Source organism: Megalobrama amblycephala, linkage group LG17 (assembly GCF_018812025.1).
Source record: "Megalobrama amblycephala isolate DHTTF-2021 linkage group LG17, ASM1881202v1, whole genome shotgun sequence".
Lineage (NCBI taxonomy): Eukaryota > Metazoa > Chordata > Actinopteri > Cypriniformes > Xenocyprididae > Megalobrama > Megalobrama amblycephala.
Window position 1 is genome coordinate 20,156,718 of NC_063060.1, and position 14,116 is coordinate 20,170,833.

The 14,116-nt window shown below is 36.7% G+C and overlaps 1 protein-coding gene across 4 annotated transcripts; it reads left to right on the top strand.

The window, feature by feature from the left end:
- Positions 1–2,511: 2,511 nt before the first annotated feature.
- On the top strand, positions 2,512–13,737 carry tlx2 (T cell leukemia homeobox 2). 4 transcript variants are annotated; one of them, XM_048164573.1, is made up of 4 exons: positions 2,522–3,619; positions 9,749–9,986; positions 12,675–12,855; positions 13,361–13,737. In XM_048164573.1, exons 1-4 carry the CDS (start codon positions 3,139–3,141, stop codon positions 13,370–13,372), a joined length of 912 nt encoding a protein of 303 aa, XP_048020530.1. In that variant the 5' UTR covers positions 2,522–3,138; the 3' UTR covers positions 13,373–13,737. The 4 variants fall into 4 exon arrangements, with proteins under 4 accessions (XP_048020532.1, XP_048020529.1, XP_048020528.1 ...); XM_048164575.1 differs by lacking the exon at positions 13,361–13,737 and having other exon boundaries at positions 2,512–3,619; positions 12,622–12,849; XM_048164572.1 differs by having other exon boundaries at positions 2,516–3,619; positions 9,752–9,986; positions 12,675–13,737.
- The last annotated feature ends 379 nt before the right edge of the window (positions 13,738–14,116 follow it).

Sequence of the window (14,116 nt, forward strand, 5' to 3'; positions counted from 1 at the left end):
ATTTATCAATGACCCCATATACACTCAACAGCCTTGCCAAGACATCGCCTACGGGCAACCGGCTATAAGGGCTTTTATATTGGGCTTTCACTGGTAGGAAGGCCGTTTTAGAAGGCTTTAGGCATGAACCAAATAAGGTCAAAATGCAGGGTTAGTGGGTGTTTACAGTATGCATTCGTTAAGCGTTTTCAAAAATGTCAGCATCACAAAAGTTAGCGCGCAAAGTGCGCTCGCGAACAGAAATCGTAACCATGGCAACAGCTGCTCGTCAGTTGGCTATCAGACAAACCATAAGTAGCATCAGTTATTATTCGCACATTAATGAGTTAGCTGTGCCAGTGCACGTGACAAATTTGGTTGAGCGCTGAAAAATCACTGACAGAAATCATTTTAATCTTATTTGCTTTCAACTTATGCATGCATTTCAGACTTTCCCATCTGAAACTAGCGTTTCACTCATTGCAATGTTTTAACAGGACATTAATTGGATGGATTTTAGTATAAACACTCCATTGCACCTAATGAAATGAAACAAGAGTTGGGTAGGCGCGGTTTGTCAGGTTCAATAATTCGAGCTCTTCTTAGTGTTAAAAATAATTACAGTTTAAACCAATTAGTAACCATTAGATAATATTTTGCCTCCGCGCGAAAATGTAATTGTGTTTAACATTCACTGCTGACGAAAACAACTCGAGAACGCGCGGGGTAGCGTTTGCTTCTGGAATTTAATTCAACTCAATAACAGCAAGAGAGAAACGCAATTAAAATATTTCCAGCACAGTTCATTTAGTCCGATAATAACTGTGGTTAAAATAAAGCAATCTGGGGGAAAATAACTGCTGCAGGAATATGAATGCGCAAGAAATTAGATCTACAATTGCATATGTGTATATAGAGCACAAAATGGCATTAGGGCGAAATCATGCAAATGAAAACCAGGAACTAATAGTTAATCCTGACTGTTAATTATGATTGAGCTCGTCCTTTATTTCTGAACTGCTTCAGACTCAGTCGTGTCTGATGATCATGACCTCAGATGGGCCTTTAAAACCGAGATCATCATCGTCATCATCATCATCATCACTATGCCAGAGCAACGAAATACAATCATCATTTCTGGAAAACGATGTCAGCTTTACCTTCAAAGAAGCATTAGAAACAGCTACTGCATGACAAACTCTTCATGTTTAAGGGAACAAACTCGCATTTTGATACAGCCAGAGATGTTTTTGTTGCACAACACGACCTCGTGCAGTTAAAAGCCACGACTCCGGGATGCTTTATTCGACAACATGTTTTCCTGCTATTGAGAGACACACACACAAGAGCGCTTATTATTGATACCGCTTTGTATTCAGAAAATTGATTTTTATGCTTCCCTCTAGCCACTTTGTGCTGCGGAGAAATATTTTTATTCGTGCGAAAGCTGAAATAAGTACGTAATAAAACGATGATATATTAAATTCGTTTTCCTTGCTTTCAGGTTTTATTATGCGCCATTTTTCATTTTTATTGAATTGAAAGCGGAGAATCTTCCACTGTAGCTTCAGGCGAAAAAAGGTTAAATTATTTGCGCCAATCACACTGGCTTCTGCATCACTGAAGGCAACTGATGCTTCTCTGGCTTCACCCTTCATTTTACGCACCCAAAGGCTAGTGCACTTCAATGAAATTCAGTTTCATTTGATTAAGCAAACGCATCGCCATGTGTAAAGCTGCATGTTTGTGTACCCTTGACAAAACCTGAAGAGCTTTTTTCACAATTGAACTAAACATCTTGGCCTTTATTCGATGGGATAATTAACAGCTTCAACCCTGTGCTTTACAAGCTATTTTGATGTGTTATCTTTCGCAATATTAAAAATGTTATTATTCTTATATAGTGCAATTATGTCAGTACCTGCATAGATTTCGTGTGTTTTAACTTAACAATTCACCAAGTTGTAGTCGTTGGTTTCACACATTTTTTAAACCTCCATATAGCCTACCATTTTCGAGCTACACGTGGATGTAATGTCTCCAAAAAATATATCACCCAGTAAGTGCAACACAAAATAAATTGCGACGTAAAAAACGTCTAAAATATTAAATCAAAAATTAAAAACAAAACTTTAACAAATATAATGTAATATAATTATATCATATAATATAATTATTAAAAAAGTTAAAATATGATATTGATAAAACATGACCTTCGTGGCTCACCGTATTGAAGGTCAAAAGTTATCTGTTATTTGTTTTTCTTGTCACATGACAACAAAATGGCTTCCTGCAAGTTGGTTACACCACACAGAGTTTAATTTGGCACACCAAAGAAATAATATTAATAAAATTTAAACAGAAAATCACTTTTTGAAAGAAACAATAATAGGATAGCCTATAAGATTTCGCCAAACTACTTACCAAAGCTTTTTTAATAATTACACTACACTGCACGAAACATTTAATTTTTAAACGTGAGCTGTAAAACAACAGCCCTGTTATTAAAAAAAAAAAAAAAAAAAAAAAAAAAAAACAGAAGCGGGTTCTTTAAGAGAGGGGTGCGGGCGCGAGGCATTGTCTCTACAGAAGTGCGCAAGAGCCAATGGAGAGGCGCGTGACAGAGTTTGGGCAGAAGGGGTTTGTCTCACCTGCTCGAAATCACTTCAAGAGGAGCGCGAACAGGACGTTTTCAGCTCGCGACAATTAATACGCACGTATCGGACAGTTAACACTTCACTTTAGATAACAGCGATGAGCTCAAGTCTGGGCCGTGCGCCTTTCTGAGGTACAGCACCACTCCAGAAACGCGTCGGGTTTGTTTGCTACAACTTGGCAACTCATCACTCCGGGATTTAACAGTGAGCGCGGAACCCTTTCCACCGCCGAGTCGCTTTTTTAGGCATCATCATGGAACTGAAAAAGAGCCAGACGCAATGCAAGAAAGTGTTGGATAACGTTGATTTTATCGTGAAGGAGTCATTGTGATTTCTGTTCTTCGTTGTTTTTGTACATCAAATGGCAGCGATATAAATTCCACGAGCTCTGAGCACTTCAAGGAAGAATATTTGTTTTTTAAAAAAATAATAAATTATACACCTCTGGGAATAAACCGTAAATTTTAGGAATTAAACATCTGTGTGCAACAGACCCGCGACGATGGAGCACACGGGAATCGAAGAGGTGAACCAGACCCACCAGCAGCACGAACCCATCAGCTTTGGAATAGATCAGATTCTCAATGGTTCCGATCAGCCGAGCAGTTGCATGCTGCCGAGCCGAACCGGCGAGCCGGACTACGCGCTCGCCCCGAACGTCTATTCCAACGGCTACAACAGCGTGTACAATCCGGCCTGTTCGATGGCGGCCGGACTGGCAGGTTCCTACAACGTAAACATGAACATGAATGTGAGCATGAATATGAACGTTAACGTGAACTCAGGGAATGCAGGCGGTGTCATCCGCGTCCCGGCCCACAGACCCATGCCACCCGCACATCACCCGCCGACAACCGCCCATCCACCGGGCATCGCGGCGGGGATGCCCACCGTGCCCACGGTCTCCAGCATGGGCAGTCCCCACAGCTTCACGTTCCCCTGGATGGAGAGCAGCAGAAGGTTTGCGAAAGATCGGCTGACCGGTAAGACTGGATTATACGTCCCGGTTTTCTGCTTATGTTAGAAAGCAGGCTATAATTATTACTAACATCAACGAAGACGGACAATTCATTTGTTGCTGACTTTTAAGGTCAATGTTGTCTGCTACACTGAGAAAATGGTTTCATTCGCTCAGAAAACTGAATGAACGTCTTTTACATTTTTAATTGCTGATTAAACGTAAATTGCTGCAGATTTTCCAATGATTTCTCACAGCCTAAATTAAACTCATAAATTAATAATAAAAAAATGCTGTTGTAAAAACAGCGGCAGTCTAATTAATAGCAGAACATGCTAAAAAAAATGGGCTAAAACAAAAACAAAACTAAACAAAAAAAAAAGCTACGTTTTTTTAAATACAAAATGACTTACATATATGGCCTATTGTATTGCTCCTTTTAAAAAGAGAAGAGTCAATCTCATAATAACAAGAATAAAGAATATTATTGCTGTAAGCAACGAATTAAAAATATCATAGCAGAAATTCAAAGCTAAAAGACCCTTTCAGGTCCCCATTTCCCCTTTCTTTGACTCTGTGCCGTTTGTTAAAGAAATATTTCAATGCATTACGATATTTTACCATGAAAATGCAATATTCATGTTTCAATATAATAACATATTTGCATATAAAATAATTATATAGGCCTATATGCAGAAAAATACTTTAGCCTTACAGAATTTTCAAGATCATTTTATTTTTTAATTTAAAATAAATGCCTTCTAACTTTAGTCAAGAAGATTATTTGGTTACACTTTATATTAAGGTGACGTAGTTACATTGTAATTACTCAAATAAGTACTGAGTAATATTAATTAACTACATGTACATAACTATAGAGTTACGGTTAGGGTTTGGTTTAGGGTTAGTTGTAATTATGCATCATTTACTTTTATTATGTAATTACGTCACCTTAAAATAAAGTGTTATCGATTATTTTAGTGTTTATGTTTAGGTTGATGATTGCTGTAGACATTTTCTTGCTAAAAACACTTGATGTCTAACGTCTTTTTATTGCGCTTGAATTAATATTGGAAATCCTCTAAACACGTCACTATAGCTTTACAGCATGTGAAAACTGAAGAGACAATCTTTTAAAGCATGCAGCACGCTCACAATAATTCCGTTTTATTTGAGATAGCCCATGGTGTTGCACCAGCATCATCTCGGCCTGTAGATATTGTGTGTGTGTGTGTGTGTGTGTGTGTGTGTGTGTGTGTGTGTGTGTGTGTGTGTGTTGCTCATAAAAACACAGTGGCTTTCAAAATCACAATTTCTTGTGGAATGGTTTTATGACACCAAGTCACGTCTGTATTCTTGAGCTACTGTCTCTCTGGGCCTTTAGGACAAATGAATCATGATACAGTGTTGCAGGGAGCTCAATGTTGCCAGTATGTCACAGCCAGTACTGATGCGTAATGGCATGTTGACAAATCGTTTTAATCTACGCAAACATAATACCAATAGAGATCCAACAGAGGACGATTTTGGATAACATTTCCAAGTGGGACGAAAAAAGCACGCGCTTCTGAAGAAAAATACAGCCTTTAGCCTGTGTATGATTACAGAGAAGGAAACGATGATCTTTTATTATTATTATAATTAGATTAATATGTTTGTATTATTAAGACTTATTTATGTAGGCTATATAAGTATTTCAAATATAGTTTTAAATTTATATTTTAATAAAGTCATTTCCAGATAATAATACGAAAATATCGTTGCATGGATATGTCTAGTCTGCAGCCGTGTAACATCCTCCTCAGTTTTCCTTTCGGTCAGTTCGCGTCTTCAAATGACGTCACTCATAGTGAGACGAAAATGAAGAAGAATATGGATTTCTGCGCATTAAATATTCAGAATTCCGCTCTATTCTCATTAATTATTCAAATGAGAGAATGATATGTCAACTGCAAATGCTCTTTTGTAAATATGCTTATCAATTTTACTCATAGTCACTTTGGGCCACTCGTTTATTATATTTTATCTCTTGCGAGCCTTTGAATTGCGCTGGATACAAACGCAAGGCCTATTTATTTTTTATTTATTTATTTATTTTTAAAGAAATTGACTGTACAGCATATAAATATATAAACATTATATGATATAAAAATAAATAAACATATATACATATATATATATATATATATATATATATATATACAAAGACAAAATAATGTAGCCTAACTGCTGAAATCACAGAATTTGCGTCAAGAAACTTGAATGCTGAAAGACATTTACATTATAAGCTATAATAATAGTTTAAATATTGCAATTAATTTGGTTATTAGTCATAACGCACATACGTCTTGTAAAGTCACGATGCCTGTCTGGAATAGATTTCTCTTTTTCCAGTTATTTTCTCCGTCAGCTTGAATTGCATGTCTGCATTTCACCACAAGTGTCAGGGCGCGTATAGGTGCACGGACAGGCCTGAGACTCGATATGCACTGCAGGCCGGACATATCATGCCGGATTGGGAGGCGATGAAAGGCTATACCACATGTTCTTTTGTTAATTGACTCCTTGGCAGTTTGCAAGTTTATAAAAATCCAGAAATGCATAAACAGATCAGTCGCTCTCAAGTCAATAAACACAGGTGCTCTGGCGATGGTGGCGGAGCGCGGCCTTTACGCACGGCTTTTCTGTTCCTGTTTAACAGCGTTGGTGACAACTGCGACGTGCAAGGAGGCTAAATACAACTCTGTAAGCAAAATAGCTGCTTTAATAGACCATTTTCAAATATACACAATGCCAGAATCTGATATCCCAATTCAGACTTCTGTTTAGTGCCTGTATCTGCTTCCGCGCGCGCTCTGCAAAAAAAAAACAAAACAAAAAAAAAAACACAGCCACTTGCACTGATTCACATAACAGTATATTCATCAGTAGGTAAATTTATTTATATTACGCTGGTGGTGGGGGCTATTGGGTCCAGCTGCATCACAACATGGGGCAGGTGATGGTCGTAATCTGATATGACTGGCCTTGGAGAAATTGGAAAATGAAATTGCATGTGGATGGCCCTCAATCTGAAATGACAATAATGATCTTTCCCACCCATAAATACAAATGATTATGAAACTGAGACGAGGCCGTGTAGCCATGGTGACAGTGTCTAGGCTCTTGAGCGGACGGTTTATGGCTTTTCCTGACAATTATTTTATTTTATTCGATATTTCAATTCCCAGCATGAGGGGAAATTTAAAGGCACATTCTGTTTTGCCTCACTGCGCGTAAATAGCGACAAATGCCCATGTTATATTTCAATATCGCGCTTTGAATCCATTACATGTATATTTATTAGATTTCTACAAAGGTAATATTCGCAATGGGAAAGGCAGGCGCTGTCGCATGAAGGTGATATCACGTATAACTGATTTTATTACTGGCCGCATATTCTCTAAGGCAAGCTTTGATTTTTTGATGTGCTCACCATAAATTTTATTACACAGACTTATCATTTAGAATTCCCTCTGCTGTCGAGAGTGAATACGCGGGGATTGTTTTTGTTTCCATTTGACCCACATATGTATCTGCGGAGGAGTGTTTCTGGGAAATTTGTTATTAGTTTTGTTCTGCAATCTGCACACCTGACATATGGTAGAAAAGAAAAAATAACACCGATCAAGCTGTGACATCACATCGACAGAAAGAAAATAAAAATCACACATAGCCACGGAGTCATAAAGTGTAAAGTGTATCATCTTATACATAGAAGATATATATATATATATATATATATATATATATATATATATATATATATATATAAACAGAATTTTGATCTCAAACGGTCTGGGATCCGACCGAACATTACCCGTGTGCTTAATTGATGATGACGCGTGCCGCCTGTCACTCAAGATCAGCGCTTTAATTAAAAGCAATCAAATCCAATTACGCACAGGAATGAAGAGTCTTTGCGCTTAATCCAATCAGAAGTCTTTTTACTAGCTTGTCTAATAAAATATGACAAATAAACTAATGATCTAGGCATTGGGAATGTTCTGATCAAAATAAAATATCTAAATAAATAAATCATGACACCTTATTTTTTATTATCAGTCACAAAATTAAGCCGCATCTCTGAGGTGGACCAAAACAGATTCAATGTCAGCCTGACCTCATGTCAGGAATCCCAGCGTGACTGCTGTGTGAACTGTTGAGAAGTTCTTCCGTGAGCCACCGACAGCACAGCAGCGAATCTTCAATTACACCAGAACGTGAATGAATGTAGTTGAGTCGCCAAGAACAGACATTTACCAGATCTCTAACATGGTATTATCTGAACTCCAACCTGCCAAACAGAAAATTCTCTCTCGGTCTTCACACATGGCCAGGCAATCACTGCAAGACCCAAGTTCAGCCACAAGATCACAGAACATCTTGGTCAAAGGTCACTCTCTTGGTTTAGTCAAAAACAGGTTTTTCTGCAGTGGAGTGCTGAATGTTCTCCGATTATTTGTCATTTGTCATCAGTTCCTTAATGTCATGTTTTTCTTCATTTTATGATGGACAAGTTATTCATCTATATGTGAACTTGTAATGTAATTTAAAATAATGATCTAAGGCATATAATAATTAATCTCTCTCTTTTACATTCTCTTTTCAGAAAATTCTGTATTACAACTCATACACAACAATAAACAGATACTGTCCTTGTAAACATTTTCTTTAGATTTTCCATATTGGGCTTCTATTGTACTAAACAAACAGATTTTTCCCAATACCGGAATTAATTGTTGTGACATGTCTAATATATATATATATATATATATATATATATATATATATATATATATATATATATATAAAAGAATTGTTGGTTTAACTTAAAGTTATTTCATTGAAATCAAAAATTTGAGTTAAAACAATGAAAGCGATTGGTTTAATCAACAGAAACTCAAAATATTATGTTATCTGAATCACATTAATTAAGTTGATTTGACAAAAGAAAAAATGTTGTGATAACAAATCATGAAAATATTTATTTTTACAGTGTACCCACACTGATACTGTGTTGAATTCATTTTGCAGCACATACACACACATCATATTCTCATTATGTTAATTTATTATATTAACAATATGGACATAGAAACTTATATACATTTATATTCAGCTGTGTAACCTCCACAGACATGTTAGGGACACAATTCATGGGCTTTTCCAATGGTTGATTCTTATGACATTTGGTCTACTTATTCCTGAATATGTGGTTACATCCTTATTTCACCATGTCTGGGAATCGTTTAGTCCACTTAAGGACTCCAAAATGTTTCTGATATATAGTCTTACTTTTTATAAAAGGTCACATCACTTATTCAAAGCTGTTTCCACTACAAATATTAGTGGCAAAAAATTACAGGAAGGAGGGGAAAGGTGAAAAGAAAATCAAATGAATACATACAAAGAATGCTGAATGCAAAAAATCAAGATCTCTGTTGTAAAACCATGAATAATGCATAACCGATAGCCTGCAGAAGGGTTGAGTGAGAAATGAACCCGAGTTCACTGCTGCTGCTGCTGCTGCTAGATAAACCTGAATTACATTGTGTCCATGTGCTGAAGTTAAAAACTGTCGCGTTCGGAGGTAACCATAGCAACGGTATGCCAATCGAACCGATCACAAAAACGAATCACTAATATAAATCACATAAAACGTTTGCGTTTTGTTTAAAACGTCGTTAAGAACTTCTAAAGATCGCGCCATTATAGCCTATTATTTGATTCATTAAATACATATTTCAGAATATGTCATCTAGGCTCAGTGAGATCAGGACCATCACACCAGTAATGACCCAGCGTTTGATTCTGCCCTACTGACCATGCATTTACTTACACTGTTATGACCACAAAAAAAAAAAAAGAAAAAAAGAAAAAATGAAAACAACAATTTATAATAACTTACTTTTAAACGATACCACTTTATAATAACTTTAGCTATATAATAAAATTATTCTCATCCAAATTTAAAGACATTTACAATTAGCATATCTAAGCATTATTTAATGGCTCTGCGTGAATGTTATGTTAGGCCTACTGAAAGTGTTACCGAATGCAAATATTTTTCACATAAAGGCCTACTCACGCCCAATTACTGTTTTTCTTTCAGCAGCTCTTTCACCGTTCTCCGTGACACGACGGATCGGTCATCCGTACCAGAACCGAACTCCGCCGAAAAGGAAAAAGCCGCGCACGTCGTTCAGCCGAGTGCAGATCTGTGAGCTGGAGAAGCGCTTTCACCGGCAGAAGTATCTGGCGTCTGCGGAGCGCGCCACGCTCGCCAAGGCCCTGAAGATGACAGACGCTCAGGTCAAAACCTGGTTTCAGAACAGAAGAACAAAATGGAGGTGAGTGAAAATATAGGCTTTATTTTTTAACATGCCCGCCTGTTCAATCCCAATCAGTAAAAAAATGGATCCCATTTTGAACTAAATGAATGTATGCACACATTTTAAAATGACCTTCCATTAGAAATGTTAGAACTCATCCATATTGTTCTTTATTTATTCTTTCGAAAAAAAAAAGAAAAAAAAAACTTTATTGTGCTACCTTTGATAGTCTTTATGTATTTGTGGTTAGTAACATAACTAAAATCCTGCGACTTTTCTGAAAATAATTATATCTGAATTAGTTCTGTCAAGTGATTAATCGATCCAAAATAGTTGGTTTACATAATATAGGCGTACTGTGTATATTTATTATGCATCTATAAATACACATGCATGCATGTATATATTTAAGAAATATTTACATGTATATACTGTATATACACACATTATATATTATACATATATTATGTAAACACAAACTATTTTGGATGCGATTAATCGCGATTAATCACTTGACAGAACTAATCTGAATCAAAGGCTTTCAAATAATTAATATTTTGTTGGCAATACATGATTAGATATATATATTTCCAATAGAAGCTATAAGAAATGAGCTTAAGCGAAGGCCTAGTGGAAAATAATACTACTGTGAATTTGCAGAGTTTGCATTTTTATTTGTTTATTTATTTTATATTGGACACCAATTGCCTTGACCAAGCAGAAACATTGAAGCTCTTAAAAGGCTCTGTGGAAACTTGCTGTCCATGCAGTACAGAAGCTATTCTTCTGAATAATTGAGCGCATGTCCATCCTTTCCCCATAATCTACTCAAGCTTTTGCTGTTGGCTCTTTTGGAGCAAATAAGTGCCCAATCTAATTAAGAGCAGGCTTACTTACCTTTGGTTTTACCAACAGGCTGCAATAGGCAGACAAGAGCTGGCTCAACGTGATTTATTTATAATGAAGCTGAGTCATGGCCTTTAACAAATAAAAATTTATTATGGTTGTTTCAGTATGCCTACTCATCAATATTTATGGAGCTCAACTTAATTCAACAATTATCTGTATCCGCTGAAAGCTGCTGGGAAACGTTCATTAGCGAGGGCACTTCTCCGGACTGTTGAATTTGCACTGCTTGGCCTCTTAGGAACGAAATTCTGGTAAATCTTACTGGATACCTACCAAACCATTGAACACAATTGCTCTCAAAATGAAGGCCTCCATGAAAATCATACAGTCTAAAGACTTTATCATCCCTGACAAAATCTGTCCACCATGTGGGTCTAAATCATTGCTCCGTACCTGCCGCCCGGCGTCCATTAGCCACACGTCACACGCAGCTAAATGCATCACAGTAATGTGATTGCACTTGGCTCATTTGATCACAGGCTTGTTACACGTACGATCGACACACAAATACATCCTTCATTCTCAAAGTGTCTCCAGACTACAGTCGAATATTATACATCACGATAAAACTGGAAAACCTGACGTGAAATGCAGCACTCATTTGTTTTTAGCTGTTTTTGTTTGCATTTTCCGTGCTGTACGGGATCACACATGAACCATTTATCATCTTAAATGTGATAAAATATTCAAATATGGCATTATAAATAAATGGTGATGGTCTAAAATATATATGCATTTAAATTATACGTGTCTCTAAAAATATGTAGTTTTGTTACTGTAAGGAGCTACTGTTATCCTTAAAAATACTTTTGTCGGTGCAACCATGTGAGATATTAAATCATATTTTTGACTTTTAATAAAATCAATATAATTCACTCGACAAAACATTTTGCATTAGCATTTGTTTTCTGCATCGCTCACTCTTAGAAGAAAAAGCTTCTAAAGAAATTTAAAGGGTTCTGTCAGGCGCTTCATATAGATCCTTGTAGGATTTAGTTTTAATTAGTTTTGTTTTAATTCATTTTTTAATTTCAATTCAATTTGATGAATTAAGAAGTTTGTAAACTTAGTCACTAGAAAAAAAATTGAAAGAACCCATTAAACATGAAAGTATCATGCAATAATTTAAGACATTTCTCCTTATATAGAACCATTTTGGCATAAAATTATATTTAGTTACATAGTTCTATGTACTTTTATACATTCAAATTAAATACATTTATCGAGAATGTGATGTTAAAGAGATAGTTTGCCCAAAAATGTAAATTCTTTTATCATATATTAATGTTGTTCCAAACCTGCACGACTTAATTTCTTCATACGGTTGTTTGTCCATACAATGAAAATTTGAATTTTTGGGTGAACTATCCCTTTAAAATGAATTCAGCTGGTAGAAAGATTAATCATATCCAATCTATCAAAGTATATATCATCCGGTCTCCGGACCAATATTTATTCATTGTTTTGTCATGTACTGTTATATAATAATATTCACATCTGACAGCTCCAATAGGCTCCTCACGTGTGCGTTCAAGGCATTATTAAACGTACAGAACCATTAACATTCATGTTTCATTCAAAATGACTTTAGTCATAACGCACACATTGTTATTTTTCACAAAGGCATGACATCTCTTTTGTGTATGCGGAGAGCTCAGATCTCTGAAGGTAATTAAAACCAGCCTAGGACCTGCACTAGATAAACATGTTAGTTGACATAATCCGCTTTTTTGTATTTGAAAAGGGTCTCTGTCACTGCACATCATGTTGACTTCAATCATGCGTCTCTGATGACAGGAGGCAGACCGCTGAGGAGAGAGAGGCTGAGCGACAGCAAGCCAACCGTCTGATGCTGCAGCTACAACAGGAGGCCTTTCAGAAGACCCTGAGTCAACCGCTCCAACAAGACCCTCTCTGCCTACACAACTCCTCGCTTTACGCCCTGCAGAACTTACAGCCTTGGGCCGAAGACAACAAGGTGACGTCCGTCACCTCAGTCGCATCTGTGGTCTGACCTACAACTCTGATGAGTGTGCTAGTTAACTGAGAAAGGATTTTATAGTACATTATAGGACGCCGATTAGACCTTAAATTGGGTGGATCTTTGATATTCTCACTCGGACTCAAGAGCATCTGTATACGACGCCATACGTGTTTTTGAGATCTTGCTTTGTAAAAATGTCTTTTCCAATCATACATGGAAAGAATCTATTCGATTTCAATGATTTTTGACAGGATCAGCTTTGAGCCCGAGTTAAAAATCGCTAGATTCATTTCAGATTAAACCGATTTGTTTATCAGCATTTTTCAGAAACGTGCTTATTTAAGTCTTGGCGTGAAGCAAAAACCCTAATGTATTCCCAGTTAAAGTGGAATCAAAACAAAACACAAGCACACCCAGTTTACATTTTCATTCCCACCTGAATCTGACTGGTCATTTGAATCTCGACCCTTACGCTCCATTCTCGTTCCTCTTTCTTCAGCTACCCATCTAAGAGAGGGACGGGCTATGTCCTTTCCAACCCAAAACCGCAAAGCTGTCTGATGAATTTCACCCATCGAGACGGCTGTCTACGTGCCATTTGGCATCAAGGAGACTGACTCAACCCCAGACTCGTTCATTCTTGTTCTTTTTATTTGTGTTTTTGTTTTCTTTTCCTTTGGACTTTGTAAGATGTGTTTGTGCTGCATGTTCTCTACATTTCCTGTATGAAGAGATGGACTAAAAACTGTTAGTTCTGTCAAGCCGGAGTCCTTCCTAAAACGCACTTTGGAAGCAACTTTGGAGGCGCTCTCTCTGGATTCTTCATGACGTGACGTTTAAAGGTGTTTTATATTAAAAAAGAATTGTGACTTCTAAGACTTTTCTTCTTCCTCCACTGTGAAATTACTTTAGTATAATCTCCAAGTGTGTCATTTTTGCACAACTACAGAACAGACGATTCCAGAAATAATGACCGAACAGCTGCATGCAATTGGTTTTTTATAATTTTTTTGGTAAACCAACCGACAAATGGCTTATTTTAACATTTATAAAAAAATTACACGCATCTCTTTTAAATTTTACTACCTAATTTTAGTCCAAATCATCATTTGTCACCTTATGGTGAGAACCTGTGATTGCAGTTGTATACAAAAAACAAAGTTCTTGACACGTATTTTGAAAGCATTCATCAACCATGTCCACCCAGATACCGTAGGGGCGTAAACAACTGATGGGATCTCTGTGAGCCAAAACA

What these genes read in the sequence shown, in the direction of transcription:
- tlx2 (XM_048164571.1), top strand. Translation starts at nt 3,139, where the DNA reads ATGGAGCACACGGGAATCGAAGAGGTGAACCAGACCCACCAGCAGCAC. An exon ending in TGCGAAAGATCGGCTGACCG is followed by an intron (nt 3,620 to 9,748) that starts GTAAGACTGGAT and finishes TTTTTCTTTCAG; the next exon opens with CAGCTCTTTCACCGTTCTCC. An exon ending in AACAGAAGAACAAAATGGAG is followed by an intron (nt 9,987 to 12,674) that starts GTGAGTGAAAAT and finishes CTCTGATGACAG; the next exon opens with GAGGCAGACCGCTGAGGAGA.